This window comes from Schistocerca gregaria, chromosome 5 (assembly GCF_023897955.1).
Source record: "Schistocerca gregaria isolate iqSchGreg1 chromosome 5, iqSchGreg1.2, whole genome shotgun sequence".
NCBI classification, from domain to species: Eukaryota; Metazoa; Arthropoda; class Insecta; order Orthoptera; family Acrididae; genus Schistocerca; species Schistocerca gregaria.
Genome location: NC_064924.1, coordinates 499,496,408 through 499,519,629, shown reverse-complemented (window position 1 = coordinate 499,519,629; position 23,222 = coordinate 499,496,408). Strand labels below are relative to the sequence as shown.

At 38.3% G+C, this 23,222-nt stretch overlaps 1 protein-coding gene across 4 annotated transcripts in view; it reads right to left on the bottom strand.

Annotated features, from left to right (window-relative positions):
- Positions 1 to 23,222, bottom strand: part of LOC126272870 (alpha-catulin) — a 396,855-nt gene that overhangs the window by 19,664 nt on the left and 353,969 nt on the right. For all 4 annotated transcript variants that reach the window (XM_049976091.1, XM_049976092.1, XM_049976093.1 and 1 more), the window contains exon 10: positions 6,881 to 7,087. In XM_049976091.1, the coding sequence (XP_049832048.1) occupies positions 6,881 to 7,087 (207 nt within the window). The remainder of the gene's footprint in view (positions 1 to 6,880; positions 7,088 to 23,222) is intronic.

Here is a 23,222-nt window from a genome sequence, read left to right as displayed (position 1 = left end):
CATGTATGGAGTGGGGACAATCTCCACACTACCCACACTGATGGCCACTCTGTCATCATAAGGATGGGCACTGTCCAAGATCAACTAAGATAACCTTATTTGCTGCTCCCCCATTTGACTGTTCCACATTATGTAGCATTCCTGTGAGATGTGCTGCCACAATTCTTGAAGATTTTACTCCTTGCAGCCTGCTAAAGGATGTAGTTTCAACACAACAGTGCACCAGCCCACTTCAATGTTAATGTCTGCAAGCACCTTGACATGTACCCTCATTGTTGGGTTGGAAGGGGAGGTCCTGTCCCATGGCCAGCACAATCAATCACCAGATCTCACACATCTGGACATTTTCCTCTGGTGTTACATCAAGATGTTGAAGTATGAAATCCCTGTACAAATGGATGAAGACCTTTGCTAGGGTCCAAGCTGCCTGTCTCCTGGTACAACAGACATGAGGGATCTTTGAGAGAATGTGGCAAACTTCATGCACCTTTGCCATGCCTGCATTGATACTGGAAATCCCATTTGAACAATCACTATGAATTATGTTGTTGTTATGCAATTTATGCTGTGTATGTCTGTAACACAATCAATATTCATTTCTGATCATTTGTTCCATATCTCAATATAACTGATTGTCAACCCACTATCATCTGTTCAATTTGACCCAAAAGATTTTAGACACCCTGTATTTATTGCATAGTGTCTATGTATCAGATTTCTGGATCAGAGATGATGAAATAAGTCTAAAATAGCCTAGAAAAGTGTGCAAAAGTACCTAACAATCACATATGAGCTAGCTATTGTACTAGACCAATGATGATCAATCCACCATGTGGATTTTCTGGTTCAACTTCCTGTTGCACAAGCGGGTGTGCTGTGCAAGGGGGAGGCCGATAAAGGAGATGTAACAAGTATTACTGTTTCTGAATATATAAGTACCAGTAACAGATTTCTCCCCCCCCCCCCCCCCCTGCCCTCCCCGTCAACCAGTTCTCTAAGAATCAAACTCTAATGTATAAAACAGCATTGATGATCTGATTACTTCAAAGATGAGTTAATGTGTTAAATATTTGATGTTAAGAATGTAAAACCTTTATGGTTGAAGAAACAAAAGCCAATCCTTGTCGGTGTCTTCAGTGGAATAAGTATTACTGTCTGCAAAATGGGCAGTGAATAGAGTTAGTAATAAAGAAATAATGCTTGATGCTTAAGTTCTACTGCATGAACAATGAGCATTTAATAACAGATAAAATGATATCCTTTCATTATGTTGTGCTATGTTGTGGGGCTGTAACCCAGAAAAAGCTTATAAAAGATTTGGAATTATGTGTAAAGTTTGCTGGAATACTGGATAAATATAATGCTGTTAATTTGGGTGCCACGAGTTATGCTGCCTCAAGACATGTACACAGATTCTGACTTCAATACCTGACTTAGTGTGTTAACCTACAATGCAAGATTATACCTCTTAATGAGAAGATTATGGAAGCATTCAAAATTTTTAAATTCCATCAATAGTTATATGAAATACCAAAAATTATATTTTTGTGCCCCTGGAAATGATGATCTTCTAGCTATTCAGTAATACTGATTGCAAATAGGAGAAATAAAATAACTAACCTGTCATTCATTGAGAACAGGAAGAAAATTAAGAAATGAAAAGCTAATTGACATGATTTTCTGAGGTGAGGTTGGATGATTGAGAAGCACTGTTACTGAATGAGTCTGACACAAGGCAATGATTTTTTGAAAGACTGCAATTGAGAACGCTAACAGGAATGGCCATGATGGACTCATCACACAAACATGCAGATTATGAGTCTGTGAGAGCTACAGCTGCGTAACCCATTAATGTGATAGCTAGCAAACTCTTGCTGGAAATAAAGTAATGAAGTATTGTGAGACAGGCAGTGAGAGGTTGGGGATGTTAAAGATAAAAGTACACAGTAAAATAAATGAGAAACTATCTAGTAAAATACGTATGCTATTTTTTTCATTACATCTTCTATATCTTTATAACTGAAATACTGTCAGTGGAGCAGGAAGAACTGTCAGGAAGGCACATCTTCAATTTGCTTCTCAAACACTTTCCTTGTTTGGGGAAACAAAATTTAATGAAAGGTAATTACAGTTTTCGTCAGCAAGTTCCGTGATTGTGAATCTACCATTTGACTTATGGGGCTTTATTTGCATAATATTTGATTAAAGTATATCTGTAGTTTAAAGACACAGTCCTTAACAGAATGAGATATCCTTTCTTTCAGGAGTGCTAGTTCTGTTAGGTTCACAGGAGAGCTGTAAAGTTTGGAAGGTAGGAGATGGCAGAAGTAAAGCTGTGAGGATGGGTTGCGAGTTGTGCTTGGGTAGGTCAGATGTTAGAACACTTGCCCGTGAAAGGCAAAGGTCCCGAGTTCGAGTCTCAGTCCGGCACACAGTTTTAATCTGTCAGGAAGTTTCATAGTCGTTAACACTTTGGCTTCTGTGGGCACACATACACATCCCACTGTGCCATTTCCCTGGTGTTGTGGATGTGTACGTGCACTCTTTTTGGTTTTTCTTGCAGTGCTATAGTTGTTTGACTGTGTCCCAAGCTGCCAATCTCTCGCTGTTGTGGATGACTTACTTCTTTATCTCCGTGAATAAAATTTTTTAAAAGTATTTATCATACAATATATGTGGCGCATTGCATTCCATCATTTGTAGAAAACCTCACTTCAGTATCTTGAATCATTTACCACATGAATCATAATGCGCAAGGCCCTGGATGGGCACATCATGCACAATTGTCCTTTGGATATGAAACCTAGTCACTCAAGAACAAAATGAAATATCCTTCTACTCTCAATTTTAAATAAAATTTTGATATCTTATCTACATTACAGTCACTGCAATTTATGGATTGAAATCAAGTGTACGCAAAGTTTACACAGTGTGTTTTTACATTTGAGAAGTCTTTAATATTTTGTGGAATATTAATTTGATGCAGCACAATAAGTTTGATAGATAACAAAAAGAAATTCAGCTTTTTATTGAGTGAAGATATCAGACTGTAAGATGTACAAAAATCAATTTTTTTCACCTAATAGCTTTCAAAAAATCTGATAAGTGTTTCATATCAGCCAGAATGTTGTTTCTCGGCACAGGCACCAGCATGTGGTGAGCAGTACAGCCATAACAAAAGCAACCTCAGCATAGGACACAAGGAGTTCATCTATTGCAGCGAAAGGGTTAAATGAAGTTTCTTATCCAATGGTGATAAGATATTACAAAGAAATTAATGACTGGGGACTATACTGTATTATTAAGTCAGGCATAACTAAACTGGACATGGACAGTGGCTGCTAGAGCTAGAAGCTTTGGAAGAACATTCCACCAGTCAGAGTTCTCAACAACTGAACACTGTCCACTATAAAGGATAGTTCACGTGCAGTATTCAAGAAACGATCTGTTCATTTGCAGTGTGGAATTGGGCCCTGCTCACAGCCTATGTGACTATCAGCAGCCACAGCAAACAACACCACATTTATGTACACTGCCAGTCATCTCCCTGTTTGACAGAGCCTTAACCAAGTGGCAGTTTACAGACTTTATTTAAAAGCTATAGTGACATGTAACAAACATTATTTGACAAGTAATTTTAATGAAGATCTTAAGGAAATGCTTATAGAATCGTTTTGGGAAAATAATTTTTTGGTATGGATAGTTGAGTAATGATTTCAAATACTTGTAAAAAGTAAGCATTTACTCTACAGACTACTATGATTTATTATTGTTTCTCTTGTGGTGATGTTAGTTATAATAGCTGCCTAACAAGTAAAACTGCATTAACTAACAATAAATTCTATTTTACTCATTAAGCAGCTGTTAACTTTCCAATGCATATGGGAAAGTCATCTGCAGAAAGTACATTTAATTTGAAGTAAAAAAAAAAAATCCTATTCCAGTTTTTTTTGTCTGGCCAGCAGTTTAGTCAGTAATTAATGTCAAAGTTTGCTATTTATACAAATGGCCTCCAGAAATGGCCTTTACCAGAAGAGGCAGCCACAGATGAATGACAGAACAAGCACCTACACAGTTCTTGTTGAAAATACATGGCAATACATAGAAGGAAAAACATACCATAATTGCTCCGTGGCATGCACCAAGTAGTTCTGCAGGTACTTGGAGGAAGTACTGTGATAACCATCATTCTATGAGATATAATAAGTTTTTGTGACACCTATTAAATTTAGTTCTTGTCTGAAGCTACATCTCATAACTCACCAACTCATTTATATTATAAATGCCAATTTCAGATTTTTGCTCATTGATTTATCCCTAGTTATGACTCTCTTTTGCTTGGTCTGATACTGAAACTTTTGTTCACTTGGAGCGTAACATACTATGTTTGGACAAAGTAGTTCAATTAATTCTGTATAATAAGTCATTCCATGTATGAATTAGCTAGTCCTACTATGCTCTTCTAACTTTACAACAGAGAAGTATCAATAGCTCAGTAAAAAGTAGTTTGCATGAAAAGGGAACATTACTTTTCGATTCTCTCTCTCTCTCTCTCTCTCTCTCTCTCTCTCTCTCTCTCTCGCGCGCGCGCGCGCGCCCACACACACACACACACACACACACACACACACACACACACACACATCCCTCTCTCTCTGCCTGTCTATCTATATATGGCTATGGCTGTGAAGCAATGAAGCTATGAAAGCTTGCACAATTCCATAACATTTACATGTGTTTTCTCCTGTCACCAAGGGTTAGTAGATTTTTTTTTATCTATCCAAGCATATTAAGAAGTTCTACATATTATCAAAAAGCATAAAAATGATTATGAAATGTACATAACAATGTGGCATACCAAATTAGTCCAAATGTCAACATTACCTACAGGTTTCATTTGCAACTTCAGTTTAGCTAACTCTACTGAATTTAGTATAAAAGTTCTGGTAGAATGTAAATACTTTAGTAATAACAGAGGCCAATCACTGAACAGCAGAAGCATTGATTCCTTGACAGGCACACAAAAAAGAGAGAAAACTTTCTAGCTTTGGTGTCATCCTTGGGTACAAATATACACAGAAAATGTGCAGCCAGCTGGCGCCATGTAGGGGCAGAGGTGGGTGTATGCATGTGAGTGTATATGTATATGTAGATGTATTGTGTGTGTGTTTTCTGTGTGTATTTGTACTCTAGCTTGAAAGAATGATTGCTCCAAAAGCTAAGTAGTTTTCTTTGTATGTGTGTGCTCCAGGTGACAACTCAATGCTTCTGCTTTTCAGTGAGTGGTTTCCTTTAGTCCTAAAGTATCTACCAAATTTAATAAGTGCTGAAGCAACAACATTTTTATCGCAATTCTGGTATTATAGGAATGTCTATTGTCTTACTGCAGAGAGACGCCTTTCTAATCCCAAGACCAGGTGGATTCTAAAAAAAAAACATCCTGAACACCCAAGCAGTCATGAGGAGTTTTTGTAACAACCTGGTAAATAAGTTTCTTGGTGATCATACAAAATGGATGGAAACTGTCATTGGCACAAACTTACTCTTGAATTTCATCATTTGCAGTTTCAATGGTCCCATTTCACCAGTTACAGTCATAATCACTTCACCATTTTGTGGGAAACTCACATTAAAAGTACAGTCTGTCATCATTCATGATAATGTCTTGGAAAAAAGACTTGGCTCCTTTTGCCATTTGAATGAAGATGTAGCAAATATTCAAAAGTTTTTTTTTGTTTTTCAGGAACTGAAACAGTGCTGTATGAATTTCACTCACATCTTTTTCTATCAGTAAACCTTTTTTGAGTAAACAGTGTTTTCAAAATATGAGTACCTAGAAACATTTTTTTGCAACTGAAATTATGATAACTGATCACCAATTCTTTTGAGATTTGCTTTTATAAAAAGCATGTTCTAATGATTCAATTTTTCATAACTTTCAAATGACTCATTGTCTTTTTCAAATCTTTGTTCCATCAAATGCTTTTCATAGAAAACACTTTTTACCCGAGACTGTAGCCAATAGGCAGTTTGAAAACACTTTTTACTTCAACTCATGCACTTCTGTAGCTGCTTAATATATCTTAAAATCGGATTTCTTGATTACTACCAATTACTTTCCTACTCCTTAACATAGAAAGTAATCAGATTTCACATTGTGATAACAAAAATGGTTGATCTATATGGGAGCAAAATTAGACTCTTTGCAAAAATAACAAAGCAAGAATGAACTGCACAGGTAAGATTATTACATTCCCTGAGTGGTGTAACTTTGAAGAACAGAGCAAGAAAGAAAATGTTAGAAAACAACAGCATGTAGAAGAAACTGTTCATTATGTGCAAATGTGTCAGTCTAAATGGCGTTGTCAACTTATTACCCAGAGAAAAGGTTGGTATGTAAAACAGTCCAATATCAACACTGAGAATGGTACGTTTAGGAATAGTATATTGTTGATGGATTGAACAGTTTGTGTCTTTGCATAATGAAAGATGTTGAGGGAACTGATGATGAACAGACCAACAAACTTTTGTATTGACTCAGTGACTCATATACTTACAGTTGTAGGTAAAAACAACATAATTATTTTAACTGTCTAACAAATAATGCAGCCTGTATGCTTAGGAAAAAAAATCAGATGGTCTCCTTAATTTCTGAGTAGGGCATGTATATGTCCTATCTCTCATTCACATTAAAAAAAAAAAAAAAAAACAGTACAGCACACTCAAACTTCCAGCAATTTGACAACTCACACTCACTATCAAAGAACAAATACTAATTATCTCACACCAAGTTAAATATTGTCATTAAATCCAAAAGTAATATGCTACAGAAATTACAAGGTTAATAAAAATGAAACAGAGTGAAACATAGGTAGTTTACCTTTGTGGCACAAACAAAGCAAGTTGTCACCACTTTAGAAATGCAGTCCATAAGACTTTTTGTTTCTTGGATAACATTATCAACCTTTGTGAACGTAGCAGCTTTGCCCACAGTTGGGTTTTTCACCGTGAACTGAAGCTGCTGCACATAGGTTGGTACCTTGTCTAAATTTTCAAGCAGTTCCTTCTTATGAGGACCACCTGGAACCTAAGCAGAAAAATGTACACATGAGCATTTCAGGCCGGCAATAAAACTTGGTACTTTAGGTGTTTCTGGAATGTAATGATAAAAGACAAACCTTAAATGACAAAGCACTCTTCAAAAATACACATATCATCACTAATTCTTGGATAGGAGTTGCCGTGACACTACTTTAGGATCTTATGACACATATGGTGCACACAGGGGTGATACTAGATAGGCACAGTGATTTCTAACATGTTATAAATGAATCACCTTTATTGCTCAATGTATTTATGTGCTGTAGATTCAATGAATCACATACTATGGAATCATCACTGCATTTGTTGGCCACATATGAAGGCATCATATTATTTCGTATGTGAAATATCAGACATGATTTTCAATTATTGTCTTGTAAATGCTGAGAGTTTTCTTGCCCAGCATTTTACTCAGTACTGCTATGACATTTTGAAGGACAGATTATATTCATATCATGTTTAGTACCACGTAGGGTTATTAATTTACACATTGAATTAACTAACAATCCCAAATACTGTTACATTTCCCCCCCCCCCCCCCCTCAAAATTGTGTATTAAACTTCTAGCAAAGCTTCTGTATGAAAAACAATTATTATAATCAATACATAAACATAAGTGGGCTAATTTATTGGTTATGATTAAATATTGCAATAATTAACAATTTTAATTAAATCAACTGCGGGTTCTTAGAGAAACATTGTAAATTAACTGAACAAACACTGTTTCTTGCCTTGTTTCACAATTTTATTATTAATGTTACTTACACTAGAATGACATTTTCACTCTACCGCGGAGTGTGTGCTGATATGAAACTTCCTGGCAGATTAAAACTGTGTGCCGGACCAAGACTCAAACTCGGGACCTTTGCCTTTCGCAGGCAAGGTTTGGAAGGTAGGAGACGAAGTATTGGCACAACTGAAGCCGTGAGGAAAGGGCGTGAGTAGTGCTTGGGTAGCTCAGTTGGTAGACCACTTGGCCACAAAAGGAAAAGGTCCGGAGTTCGAGTCCCATTACTTATGCTATTTGATGTTTTCCCTATAACAGGTAATCTGCACAATTTCTTTTCCAGTTTGTCTCTGTTTTTCATTGGGGACAGTAGTAACATGGCTTGCTTCTTCATCTTTTTACCTAAGATTTTAACAGTGATGTTGGGGTTAAATTCATTATTTGTGGCTACTGTTTTTACTGTGTTAAGTTCCTGGTCAAAGCCTTCTTGGGATGCAGGGATAGAAAGGGGGCAGTGGATCATATGATGGAATGCTGCATGTTTGTAAGTTGTAGAATGATGGGGGGAAGCCAGGATGAATGTGTCAGTGAAGGAGTCTTTTCGGTAAATTTTAAATTTATGGTTACTGTCTTTAAACTAATGACCAGGAAATTTATGCTCCTCCCCTCGCCCCCCCCCCCCCCCCCCCCCCTCCCAACACCAAGCTTGTGGAACAAGGCAAAAAACTATGTCTGTTTGGTTAATTAATTATTTAACAAATACATCTAGAAAGTGGTACTGACCTAGGTAAGTGAAGGGAGGTTTATCTTTGGACAAAGAAAAGACTTCAGTATCCTCTACTCCGTGTTAGACTGCAGATGTGTGCATGTATTGTATTTAATAAATAAATCATTTTTTAGTTCAGCTGTTCTGATTATGTTATCAGTATGCTTCCTGTCACCCAGTAGGGAATTCTACTACAGTGATGACCCTGTATCAATGACAAAATGTTTCATGCAAGTTATCATAATGATCAGCCTACTAAGCATTTACAATGCAGCCATCTGGGATTAATACATGTAAGTGTATCAACAGTGCAATCATTGTGTGGAATCAGTGATAAAACATGAGTGTACTTCAGCTACATGTGAAATGTTGCCACTCAACACAGCACTTACTATGTTATGAGAATGGCAGTCAACAAACAACTTGTTATTGGACTTTGAACAAGAGTCTACAATGAATACACAACAATGTGCACAAAATGAACAAATACATCTTAGTTCAAATAGTGAAACATTTCGCAAGTCACCTTTGCTGCATTGCGAGACTGGACATTTGCTCATTCTCAATCAAACATTTGAACACTATTCACCAATCCCAGCTTGGCTGATCATAGACAGGCCATGTAAATGCCTTTATTTACCTTACAAGCTCAACAAACAACCAAAAGTGCCTCCGTTCAGATCAGCGCAGCCTACTCTATGGTTGGCCACCAACGAATGTGAATTTACTTCATCAGACATCCTAGATGATGACACCAAATTTGTCATTGTCATTTGACATCTGGCAGAACAGTCAGACTTAATTAGTGACAACATCTTGGCAACACTTCCCCCACAACAAGTATGATGCAGCCAAACCAGCACTGCTACAATTGCTCTCCAGGACATCTGAGCAACAGTTAAAGCAGGCTACCTATGATGAACAACTGGGTGATAGAATGCCATCCCACTTTTTGTAATGACTCTGATCTACACTGGACACTGACCTCATGTTGGATGCTGACCTGCGGACACTCTGGATCATTAAACTTCAACCACAAGTACAACTATGAATGATGTAACATGAAGCCTAATCTTCTGTGAGATGTTTCACTCTAATGGACAGGCCATTTACACTACTACAAGATAGATATAATAGAAAATTACAAACGTACTGCACCTTGGCAGCACATCAACACACAGTCACCTACCTCAAGTGCCCACCACCCTGAGCGGAGCTGACGACAGCCCCCCTGACAGTGACGTCAACACTCTGACTCAACACGCTGCACACAGTACCACTCCTGCTGCAGGCAACACTATTATGAGCACCAGGACCACTGACTCATGATCACAGCCCTGCTGGTACCATGCACAGTCTGGAGAAACCGCAAGCAACTTCCAATCCCCTTATGGAGTCCCAAACTTCAAACATGGGCTGCCATAGGTACACTAGCTTATACAGAGAAGCAAAGATGCTGACAGACACTACACAGGACTCAAGTACATGCCCCCTCAACTGCACACCTGGGTGTCTGACTGCTCATCTTCAATTATAATTTGAAAATGCACTTTATGGAGGACACTGGAACTGATATTAGTCAGTACCACTAGAGAGCAAACTGACATTTGACAAAACATCAATACTACAACTTCATGGAGCAACAAATTCAAAGATCAAGATGCATGGATCCATCACATACGCATTACAACTGTCACCTAAGTACCAACTCACATGGACATTCTAGGTCACTAACATCATGGAACTGATAATGGGAATAGACTTGCTTTTTCACTTCCACCTCTCACCAGACATCTAACATACTTCACTCCTGCAGCACAAAATGGGACATCACATCACAGGGCTGCCCATCTGGAGAACTGTATGATGGTATTGGGTTTGTCAACACACTTAAGAAGTGTATCATGACAGCAGAACAACTGTTATCCAAGCTTTATGCTGTCAGCTGTGCAGTTTCCGACACACTCCATGCTGGAACATTTATTTCTTACAATGCTTCAAGGACACACTGGCTGCACTCGTGCTAATATAGGAGCACCTCAAGGGCATCTCACACACTGCCACTCTGATGAACACAAAGGATCACAGACAACACCACTCTCATTGACTGAACACTTTTGCACGTGCAGGTGTTGATGTATCTTTTGATGTCTCTTAATTGAATGCTCCTGCTTACAACTTGTTTAATGACTGTGAATGCAAATGATTTACCAAAGCTAAGTAGCTGAGTGCCTTAAATATCTTCTTCAATTCAGCATATAACACACATTTTGTTACTTCCATTTCTTGAATTTTCATCGGTTGGTGTCCTTGACTGCCTGATACATCTTATGCATGTTACAACAACTTCCTGATGTAGTATGGCCAAATCTCTAGCATTTTATGCACCTTAAAGTTCTTGGATAAAAGGCCTTACCATTCTCAACATATTTAGGTAACACTGGCATACTTAAAGTTACAACAAAAGTAGCAGTTTTCTTTTGCTACCATCTACCTTTTCCATTACATTGCATGATGTCTTCTAGTTCTCTCTCTCTCTCTCTCTCTCTCTTTTATATAGATTAGCTGTGGCTATATCCATTATATCTTGGCAAGTCACAACATCTTTACTAGAATTACGTGATAATTCTTGAACTACTTCAGATGTGTTTGCCGAATACTGTCTAATCTGTCAAACTGTTCAGATAGTTTTAGCCACTACCAGATGATGAGATACCCAAATGATCTAACTTGACCAGTGTTGAATATTTCTGGAGAACTTCAAGTAGTGGCTCTTGTCTGGGTTTTACCACTGTCAAAACAAACTAAATATAGTGACTGAAAAAAATATTCAGACCATTAATTCATGACTTGGAAGAATCTCTAGAAGTTTATTATTGTAAATGGAAAATCATATAAGTGTTAAATTGTACTTATCTCTAAGAATTAGATGTTTATTGGTAATTCTGCACACAGTTTTTCTATGCCAAAAGTGATGTGCAGCTTCAAATTCACATACTCGTTAACTGTTGCATTCTCACTACCCAATCATAACAACTGCTGTTCTGCATTTATTCCACAATGTACTAAAGAAACAAATAAATTTGTTAATAGTGAGATGGATGGTTTTAGAAACACTCATTGTAGTCCACTGTTTGATGGATTGGAAATTATATGATTTACTATTTTGCTTGTGAGGGATAGGAACCACCCTTATCCAGGCAATCTAGTGTTTCTGTGGTGCAGAGCATCTTATTGCATCATACAGTGAATGATCTGTTCAGAAATTGAGTAAGATGTTCTGAAAATTCTGTCTCATCAGCATTCATCATGATTTTCAATAATGACTTTTTTTTTGCTAATGACACGTGTTTTAGTAGATTCAAATGCAATTTGTTCCTTAACAGTGATTGCCTGGGTGTTTTGTGATTAAAGAAACATGCATTATTTACCTTCAAGATGTACAGTATGTACACAGTCTGACACTGACAAAGATTTCAATGTCCTGCTTAGTAAAATATCAAAGGGTTTTTGAAGTTTCAAATAATTTCTTGTGCAACAAGGTTAGAAGGCTGTCTGCAAATGAGTAGTATGTCTAGCCTTATTTTGAATGCTTGCTGCTATTCTTAACTGTTTGCAGTTTTACGCAAGTTAAGAAATAAATGTTGCAAAATCTGGAATGTCCAACTTTTTCTGTTCATCTGTTATTGCAGCAATTCATCCATAGACAATCTTCAGAGTCAAGGTGTCTGTATTTTTTCACAGTTAGGCCATTTGGAAGAGTACCAATAAATTTTGTGAGCTTAAAAGCACGTAACACTTCTGCTACAATGAGATATTCAAATTTTTCAAAAATATTCCTTAAATATTATTGTGCACCATCACTAAGGGGTATCAAGATGCCTGTGTTTAATTTTTGTGCAACATATACAGAAACAGTGAGGTGAGCTTCACTCAAAGCAACAAGAAACTTACCATTGGTGGAAACTGTAGGACATGAATTTAAACTGCAAACCTTTCTGTTGTACTAAACCTCTACACTATGTAGATAAGATTATAATTTATTATTGATTTTATTAAAGAAATAACTTACTAATTTTTTGTAAGAAGGGATTAATTTATTAAAGGAAAGTACCAATGTCAAAAGCCACCAATCAGAATGTTTCTCATTGGGTGCTGAAAGATGAAACTGATTCTGTCAAAGACATCTTTGAGAGAAGACTGAAGGTGGCCAGAATGGTTCGATAGTGTGACAGACTTACAGGAACCAATACCAGGATGCTGACCCTGCCAGAACAGCTGAGGAAGGCTGTGTACAGCAGATGATGTGGTGCATTTGCTAACCTGCCTCCTCTTAGACTAGAATGAAAACTGTGAATTATTACAGCTCTTTAATAACTTAGGTCACATTAATTAGACAGGTGTTAATCTCAGAGACTAAGCTAGCTGCCGTTTGCTACACTGTATAGATGAGGTCTACCACAACAACCTTAAAACATTGCCCAAGTAACTTCAAAGACATTCTGGGAGTGCATTTTTAATTGTTCATAAATTTGTAGAGGTGGTTCATGATTCTATTTCAGTACTTTATGGTGATGGTAAATTATAACTGACTTTGCACAAAAATGCATGGAACCTTAATTCATTAAAATTTCCTCCTCCCCTAAAGCCACTGAGCCATTGCTCACATCACAGATTACACTCCTCTATGTACATTCTTCCCAAAAGCTTAGCTGGGCACAATTTCAGACTAGGCAGGGAGCTGTTGGAGTCAACTCACTGAAATCAGTATTAAGATTATGTCAATAGATTTACCTCTTTTTCCATTCTTTCTTTAAACATGGCAGCTTGATATTTGCAATAGAATGGCAGGTATTTCACATGGCTACTGTAGTATGTACAAGGGTGAGTCAAATGAAAATCTTAAATATTTTTTTAAATATTATTTATTGTGCGGAAGTGGTACAAAGCTGTATCACTTTTCAACATAATCTCCCCCATGCTCAATGCAAGTCCTCCAGCACTTACAAAGTGCATAAATTCCTTAAGAAAAAAATTCTTTTGGTGGTCCGCGCAACCACTCATGCACCACTTGGTGTACTTCTTCATCAGAACGGAACTTCTTTCATCCCATTGCATCTTTGAGTGGTCCAAACATATGGAAATCACTTAGGGAAAGGTATGGTGAGTGTGGTGGATGAGGAAGACACTCAAAATGCAGGTCTGTGATTGTTGCAACTGCTGTATGGGCAGTGTGGGGCCTTGCATTGTCATGTTGCAAAAGGACACCTGCTGACAGCAATCCAGGTCGTTTTAATTTGATTGCAAGCCGCAGATGATTTGATCTGTGTACGATGAACTGGTGACAGTGGTCCTTTTAGGCAAGTAATGCTCCAAAATGACACCTTTTTCATCCCAAAAGAAGAGTCAGCATACCCTTCCCTGCTGATGGTTCTGTTTGAAGCTTCTTTGGTTTTAGTGTTGAGGAATGGCACCATTCCTTGCTTGCTCTTTGTTTCCGGTTGGTGGAAGTGAACCCAGGTTTTGTCTCCAGTAATGATTCTTGCAAGGAAGCCATCAACTTCTCATTCAAAGCACCAAAAAAGTTCTTCACAAGCATCAATACGTCGTTCTCTCATTTCAGGAGTCAGCTGCCATGGCACCCATCTTGCAGACACTTTTTGAAACTGGAGCACATCATGCACAATGTGGTGTGCTGAGCCGTGACTAATCTGTAAACATGCTGCAATGTCACTCAGTGTCACTCGGTGGTTTTCTTTCACTATGGATTCAACTGCTGCAATGTTCTGTGGAGTCACAACATGTTGTGTCTGACCTGGACGAGGAGTATCTTCCACTGAAGTCACTCCATCTGCGAACTTCCTACTCCAGTCATAGTCTTGCTGCTGTGGCAAACATGCATCACCATACTGAACCTTCATTCATCAGTGAATTTCAATAGGATTCACACTTTCACTACACAAAAACCGAATAACAGAACGCTGTTTTTCCCTGGTGCAAGTCGCATCTTTATACTGATATTGCGACAGTATGTGTGCATCTGCAATATGCTGCCACCTACAGGCCATTCTGCATGATGTATGAAGCACACTTAGCAACTTACAGGATAACGTCACGAAATTTTGATTTGTTATTACAAATTTAAGGTTTTCATTTGACTCACTCTCGTAACAAGGTTCTATGTCTAGAAGAAGACATATTTGCATCTACATCTATACTCTGCAGACCACTGTGATGTGCACAGCAGACTGTATGTCCTAATCCACAAGTTATTTTGGCTTATTCCTATCCTATTCATATATGCAGCATGGGAAGGATGATTGCCTAAATGCCACTGTATGTGCTACAATTAGGCTAATCTTCTCTTTGTGATCCCTATGGGAGTGATACATAATGGTTTTAATACATACTAAAGGTCTGCAAGTTGGGCATCTTGCTCACTTGTACTTCTTCAAGTGCACTGTGCAAGTACAAATACTCACAAATACTCAAAGTGGGCAGCCTCGGGTAGAACAAGATGCCACAGGGAAGGCAAAGACCATCTGGTCTGGCGCACTCATCCTATTGCTGTTGCGACGGTTATAGTAGCAGCTTGGTGTGTCTGCAGACTGTCTTTGCTTGTGTCATACTCCTACCAGTTGATGGATTTACACTGACATGAGTTTAGTTAGAACATAGTACCGTTCTTATTAACAACAAATGCATGTAGAAAAATTTAAGTTAATGTGGATGAGTTGGAAAAACAAACCCATAATGTTTGGATACAGCATCAGTACTGTCCTGCTTTACAGTCATGTCGTTTAAATTTCTGGGCATAATGTCATGAAGCGATGTGAAACAGAAGAAGCATGTGAGGATTGCAGTGGTAGGGAAGGCAAATGGTCAACTTCAGTTTATTGAGAGAATTATAGGAAAGTGTGGTTCATGTGTAAAGGAGTCCACATACAGTACACTAGCATAACATGTTCTTGAGCACACAACAGGGTTTAAAGAAGAAATCGAAGCAATTCAGAGCTGAGCTGCTAGATTTGTTAGCAGTAAGTTCAGTCACCATTAAAGTGTTACAGATATGCTTCAGGAGCTCATGGAAATGCTTGGAGGGAAGAAAACATTCATTTCAAAGAACACTATTGAGAAAGTTTACAGAACCAGCATTTTAAGCTGACCACAGAATGATCCTACTGCCATTAACATACATTTCACATAAGGACCATGAAGATAAGATGCAAGAAATCAGAGCTCATATGGGGGCAGACAGACAGTTGTTTTTCCCTTGCTCTATCTGTGAGTAGAACAGAAAAGGAAACTACTAGTTGTGGTACAAGGTACCCTCTGCCACACACCATACGGTGACTTGTACAGTAAGCATGTAGACGTAGACATAGAACTGCATTTACTGGACATTGTAACATTACAGGACATATTAAAGTATTCGATACTGTAGACTTTTAGGGGATGTCGATACAGATATGCAAAATGTAAAGGGAAACTTTGGTGATGTTTAAATATTGTACTGTGTCAATATTAGGACATTTTGCACAGAAAGAACAAAAATAGAATTAATGTAAATATATATTAGTGTTAGTAACCTATTTTCATTCAATTTTGTAATTATATTTCATTTTGTAAAAGAAAGACTCACTGTTTGCTGTAGCTCTGATTAATTGTATAAATTATCAGTTTTGAGCTAAATTATTTCGTATAATATGGACAAGATACTTTTAAAAACTCACCAGCTAAAGAGAAAGTCTGTAAAAGAACGTTTAATGCACACTTCTGGAACTTTCTATGGAGAAATTCTACATTATGATGGCAAAAATACGAAAACTTGTGAAAACTGTTTCATAACCTAATTTCGAAGGACGATTTGTATCAGGAAATATTGCTAAAAAGATTTATTTACGTTTTGAAAAACGATTTAAGTCATTTTGCATATAAATGGTTGTTCTGAATCACTCAAGAAATATCCAGAATCAAATGTTGGGATGTTTCTGGAAACGTCGGTGCAAATCTGGTGAAGGTTGTCCAGAAGCTGGTAGAAGGATGTTATAAAGTCTATTTGGAAATTATGCTTGTAAGAATTTATATGTACTGATCCTTTTAATTACTTTAATCTGTACTAAAATTCTGTAATGTCTAATTTAGTTTTAAGTCGTGAATTGCTATGGTATTGTAAACAAAACATTGTCAAAGACTCTCATTGTTTGGAAAGATATTAATACACCTAGGAGTTGTCAGTTGCCAGTTCGGATATGCAGTGCGGTTAGCTCGGAGAGTCAGTTGTTGAGTCTGTGAAGTCTGTCAGTTCTGTTTGTAAATAAACGTCTGTAATGAAGAATTACTTGTTGTCGTCAATATGAACTCCAGACCTTTTGCACGAAGCAGACACCTCCTAATGCAACGTTTTAATTTGGTGTTGAGGAGCTGAAATGTTATAATTTGGTGCAGAAAATCCTGGGGCATTATAATTTGGTTGAGGAAGCTGGGATGTTTTAACATGTTTGTCTTTGCACATTACTTCCTCAAATTTCAGGAAAAAAGTAAGTTATTGTAATTTTGTTCCAGCTTACCTGAAACCTAAATTTTATTACAGATTTGATGCACAGTAATAAACATTTCATCTCTGTCAAAACAGATATCATATTTAGTAACTGTAAGGGTGATTACACAAATTTTACTATTCTTTGCAATGGCCAAATGTCAACTTTCTCCTGTATGAGATGGAGACAGTGCTATTCCAGTGTTTGTAGTATCCACAGTTAAAAGCTGACAACACAACAGAAGTACCATACTGCCAAAATACCTGTGACACTGAAAATAGCATTCTGCAATTAATTGCAACATTCATTTGCTGGTTACACAGCATATATTAAACAAGAAAACTAGATCTACAGTAATCTGTAGGTTGGGCACTGTATTACAATGGCATTATTTTGTGCATTCATAATAAAATAAATTGAATAGTTGGATACTTGTCACTTTGGAGCACTTCTGTTGCATCTTTCAATGGCTCTAAAAATGTAACGAGTTCTTTTGGAGTGTTGTTGTCATAAGCAGTTACCTTTCCATGTTGTTGTTGTTGTTGTTGTTGTTGTTGTTGTGGTCTTCAGTCCTGAGACTGGTTTGATGCAGCTCTCCATGCTACTCTATCCTGTGCAAGCTTCTTCATCTCCCAGTACTTACTGCAACCTACATCCTTCTGAATCTGCTTACTGTATTCATCTCTTGGTCTCCCTCTACGATTTTTATCCTCCACGCTGCCCTCCAATGCTAAATTTGTGATCCCTTGATGCCTCAAAACATGTCCTAACAACCGAACCCTTCTTTTAGTCAAGTTGTGCCACAAGCTCCTCTTATCCCCAATTCTACTTAATACCTCCTCATTAGTTATGTGATCAACCCATCTAAACTTAAAGCATTCTTCTGTAGCACCACATTTTGAAAGCTTCTATTCTCTTCTTGTCTAAGCTATTTATCATCCACATTTCAATCCCATACATGGCTACACTCCATACAAATACTTTGAGAAATGACTTCCTGACACTTAAATCAATACTTGATGTTAACAAATTTCTCTTCTTAAGAAACGCTTTCCTTGCCATTGCCAGTTTACATTTTATATCCTCTCTACTTCGACCGTCATCAGTTATTTATCTCCTCAAATAGTAAAACTCCTTTACTACTTTAAGTGTCTGATTTCCTAATCTAATTCCCTCAGCATCACCTGACTTGATTCGACTACATTCCATTATCCTCGTTTTGCTTTTGTTGATGTTCATCTTATACCCTCCTTTCAAGACACTGTCCATTCCGTTCAACTGCTCTTCCAAGTCCTTTGCTGTCTCTGACAGAATTACAATGTCATCGATGAACTTTAAAATTTTTATTTCTTCTCCCTGGATTTTAATACCTACTCCAAATTTTTCTTTTGTTTCCTTTACTGCTTGCTCAATATAGAGATCGAATAACATCGGGGAGAGGCTACAACCCTGTCTCACTCCATTCCCAACCACTGCTTCCCTTTCATACCCATCGACTCATATAACTGCCATCTGGTTTCTGAACAAATTGTAAATAGCCTTTTGCTCTCTGTATTTTACCCCTGCCACCTTCAGAATTTGAAAGAGAGTATTCCAATCAACATTGTCAAAAGCTTTCTCTAAGTCTACAAATGCTAGAAACGTAGGTTTGCCTTTCCTTAATCTTTCTTCTAAGATAAGTCGTAGGGTCAGTATTGCCTCACGTGTTCCAACATTTCTATGGAATCCAAACTGATCTTCCCCAAGGTTGGCTTCTATCAGTTTTTCCATTTGTCTGTAAAGAATTCGCATTAGTATTTTGCAGCTGTGACTTATTGAACTGATAGTTCAGTAATTTTCACATCTGTCAACACCTGCTTTCTTTGGGATTGAGATTATTATATTCTTCTTGAAGTCTGAGGGTATTTTGCCTGTCTCATACATCTTGCTCACCAGATGGTAGAGTTTTGTCAGGACTGGCTCCCCCAAGGCCATCAGTAGTTCTAATGGAATATTGTCTAATCCGGTGGTGTTGTTTCGACTCAGGTCTTTCAGTGCTCTGTCAAACTCTTCACGCAATATCATATCTCCCATTTCATCTTCATCTACATCCTCTTCCATTTCCATAATATTATCCTCAAGTACATCACCCTTGTATAGGCCCTCTGTATTCTCCTTCCACCTTTCTGCTTTCCCTTCTTTGCTTAGAACTGGGTTCCAATCTGAGCTCTTGATATTCATGCAAGTGGTTCTCTTTTATCCAAAGGTCTCATTAATTTTCCTGTAGGCAGTATCTATCTTACCCCTAGTGAGATAAGCCTCTACATCCTTACATTTGTCCTCTAGCCATCCCTGCTTAGCCATTTTGCACTTCCTGTCAATCTCATTTTTGCCAGCTTCATTTACTGCATTTTTATATTTTCTCCTTTCATCAATTAAATTCAATATTTCTTCTGTTACCCAAGGGTTTCTACTAGCCCTCGTCTTTTTACCTATTTGATCCTCTGCTGCCTTCACTATTTCATCCCTCAAAGCTACCCATTCTTCTTCTACTGTATTTCTTTCCCCCATTCCTGTCAATTGTTCCCTTATGCTCTCCCTGAAACTCTGTACAATCTCTGGTTTAGTCAGTTGATCCAGGTCCCATCTCCTTAAATTCCCAACTTTTTGCAGTTTCTTCTGTTTTAATCTACAGTTCATAACCAATAGATTGTGGTCAGAGTCCACATCTGTCCCTGGAAATGTCTTACAATTAAAAACCTGGTTCCTAAATCTCTGTCTTACCATTATATAATCTATCTGATACCTTTTAGTATCTCCAGGGTTCTTCCATGTATACAACCTTCTTTTATGATTGTTAAACAAAGTATTGCCTATGATTAAGTTATGCTCTGCACAAAATTCTACCAGGCAGCTTCCTCTTTCATTTCTTAGCCCAATCCATATTCACTTAGAATGTTTCCTTCTCTCCCTTTTGCTACTGATGAATTCCACTCACCCATGACTATTAAATTTTCATCTCCCTTCACTACCTGAATAATTTCTTTTATCTCATCATACATTTCAGCAATTTCTTTATCATCTGCAGAGCTAGTTGGCAAATAAACTTGTACTACTGTAGTCGGTGTGGGCTTTGTGTCTATTTTGACCACAATAATGCGTTCACTATGCTGTTTGTAGTAGCTTACCCATACACCCATTCTTTTATTCATTATTAAACCCACTCCTGCATGACCCGTATTTGATTTTGTGTTTATAACCCTGTATTCACTTGACTAAAAGTCTTGTTCCTCCTGCCACCGAACTTCACTAATTCCCACTATATCTAATTTTAACCTATCCATTTCCCTTTTTAAATTTTCTAACCTACCTGTCCGATTAAGGGACCTGACATTCCACGCTCTGATCCATAGAATGCCAGTTTTCTTTCTCCTGATAACAACGTCCTCTTGAGTAGTCCCCACCCGGAGATCCGAATGGGGGACTATTTTACCTCCGGAATATTTTACCCAAGAGGACGCCATCATCATTTAATCGTACAGTAAAGCTGCATGCCCTCGGGAAAAATTATGGCTGTAGTTTCCCCTTGCTTTCAGCTGTTCGCAGTACCAGAACAGCAAGGCCATTTTGGTTAATGTTACAAGGCCAGATCAGTCAATCATCCAGACTGTTGCCCCTACAACTACTGCAAAGGCTGCTGCCCCTCTTCAGGAACCACACATTTGTCTGGCCTCTCAACGGATACCCCTCCGTTGTGGTTGCACCTACGGTACAGCTATCTGTATCGTTGAGACACGCAAGCCTTCCCACCAACGGCAAGGTCCATGATTCATACGCCTTTTTCAAGAGGCATTTCCATGATTTTATTGTACTGTCCAACCACAGACTGTTGTAATCTAAACAAGCTGTTCCATCTAATCTTGATTTCATGCTTCAAGTTTGTCTCTACAGACTTCACATCATCTGTTTTCTTCATGAAGTGGACACTATCTCAGGCAGCATAAGCTCTGAAATAAACCACTTTGACCCCATTTTTCAAATAATTGTCATCTCAACAATGTGTGTCAGGGCTGTGTCCAAAACAAGTGTAGGGCATGCATAATTCTGAAAGAATTGCAATGCCCTGCATGTATTAACAACTCGGTAAGTGAGAAATGAAATCTTATTAAAATGCTGGAGATTTACTCTCAGACTAAATAAAGTTTTCAGTGTAGTTCTTACAAATTCCCCAAATTTTTCTTCTCAAGAAAGAGATTTATCACAAATACCATACTTCACAATTCCTGTCTCGATAAACAAATGCACAGTAATAGATAGGTAACATGTTTTCCAATATATATTAGTCAAAATATTCACTGTACATCTGAAGACATTCACACCTATGGCCTGGTTAATGCTGTGCATCATAATCACCCATATTTCATCACCTTGTCGTCCAATGTTTCATATTGATATCGTAGAGTGAGGCAAAATTCTGGAGATATCTATATGTCCCAATTCTGAATTGCCATTTACAAGCTCTGGACATAAAATGTGAATCCCACACCTGATATTAATGTAAATGGACAAAGATCTCTGACACACATTTCTATGCACCTCCTAATGTGGTATGCTGTGACCCACCCAACCTCCACAACATCCTAGTCCATCCCTATGCCACTCCCAATCCCAACCCCTTGCCACAACAATCATATACCTGTAGAAGACCCAGGGGCAAAACCTGCCCAATCCACCCACCCAGCATTTCCTATTCCAGTCCTGTCATAAGTTTATCCTTCCCCATCAGGGGTCAGGCCACATGTGAAACCAGCCATGTCATTTGCCAGCTCTGCTGCAATCATTGCACAGTTTTTTATATTGGTATGACTACCAATCAGCTGTCCACAAGGACAAGCAGCCATTGCCAAATTGTGCAAACTGTGGTCAAAAGTAAAATCTGCTGAACATAACACACTTTATTTCAATTGCTGCTTCACTACCTGAGCCATCTGGATCTTTCCCTCCACTACCAGCTTTTCTGAACCGGGCGGTTGGGAGTTATCCTTACAACACATTCTCCACTCCTGTAATTATCCCAGCCTCAACCTATGGTAACATACTCTCATGACAGCCTCCATCCAACAGTTGTCCCCCCCCCCCCCCCCTCCCTCTGTCCATCATCTCATCCCCATTCTCATCTCTCAAATGTTCAAATGTGTGTGAATTCCTGAGGGACCAAACTGCTGAGGTCATCGGTCCCTAGACTTACACTCTGCTTAAACTAACTTATGCTAAGACCAAAACACACACACACACACACACACACACACACACACACACACACACACATGCGCATGCCCGAGAGAGGAATTGAACCTCCAGAGGGAGGGGCTGCGCTATCCGTGACATGGCACCTCAAACCACGTGGCCACTTTGCGTGGCTCTCACCTCTCACCCTGTGTATTTGAATCTCTCTGCCAATGCATCCGCCTATCTTTCCCAGCTCTTCTCCTTTTTTTCCCAGCTCCCTGCCTCATAATGTTCTGATGCTGTGCCTGTTGGCAGTTTAGTCCCTGCACACTCCATCAGATAGCGTTTGTCTCTCTCCCCACCTCTACACTACTATCCTTTCGACTTCTCCATCCCCTACCGATTGCTGCTTGCATCCCATGTGACATTGTATACCAGCCCAATATGCTGGAGTTGGTGGCTGTGTGTGCGTGAGGTGTGCTTTTGTGTGTGTGTGTTTGTGTTTGTGTGTGTGTGTGTGTGTGTGTGTGTGTTTTACTGATGATGGTTGTGGCTGAAAGCTATATGTGAGTGACTTTTAACTGTACCTGTCTGCAACTTGATGTGTTTTATTTATGGTAAGCAGCAACCTGTTTTTTACTACACTGATAATAGTCCTACCTGGAGTTTCCATTGTTTGATTAACAAACATGTGAGATAGCACTAACTCTATCCCCTTATTTTTTAAGCAGGATTCCATAGAGAATTTAAGCAAAAACATTCTATCTCAGTTTATAAGACTATGTACTAATTTAATTTCAACTGCTTCCTTAATAACACAACCCTAAAAGCTGGAAGTCCATGGCAGAATCTTCATGTTGTTATATTTCACACGATAACT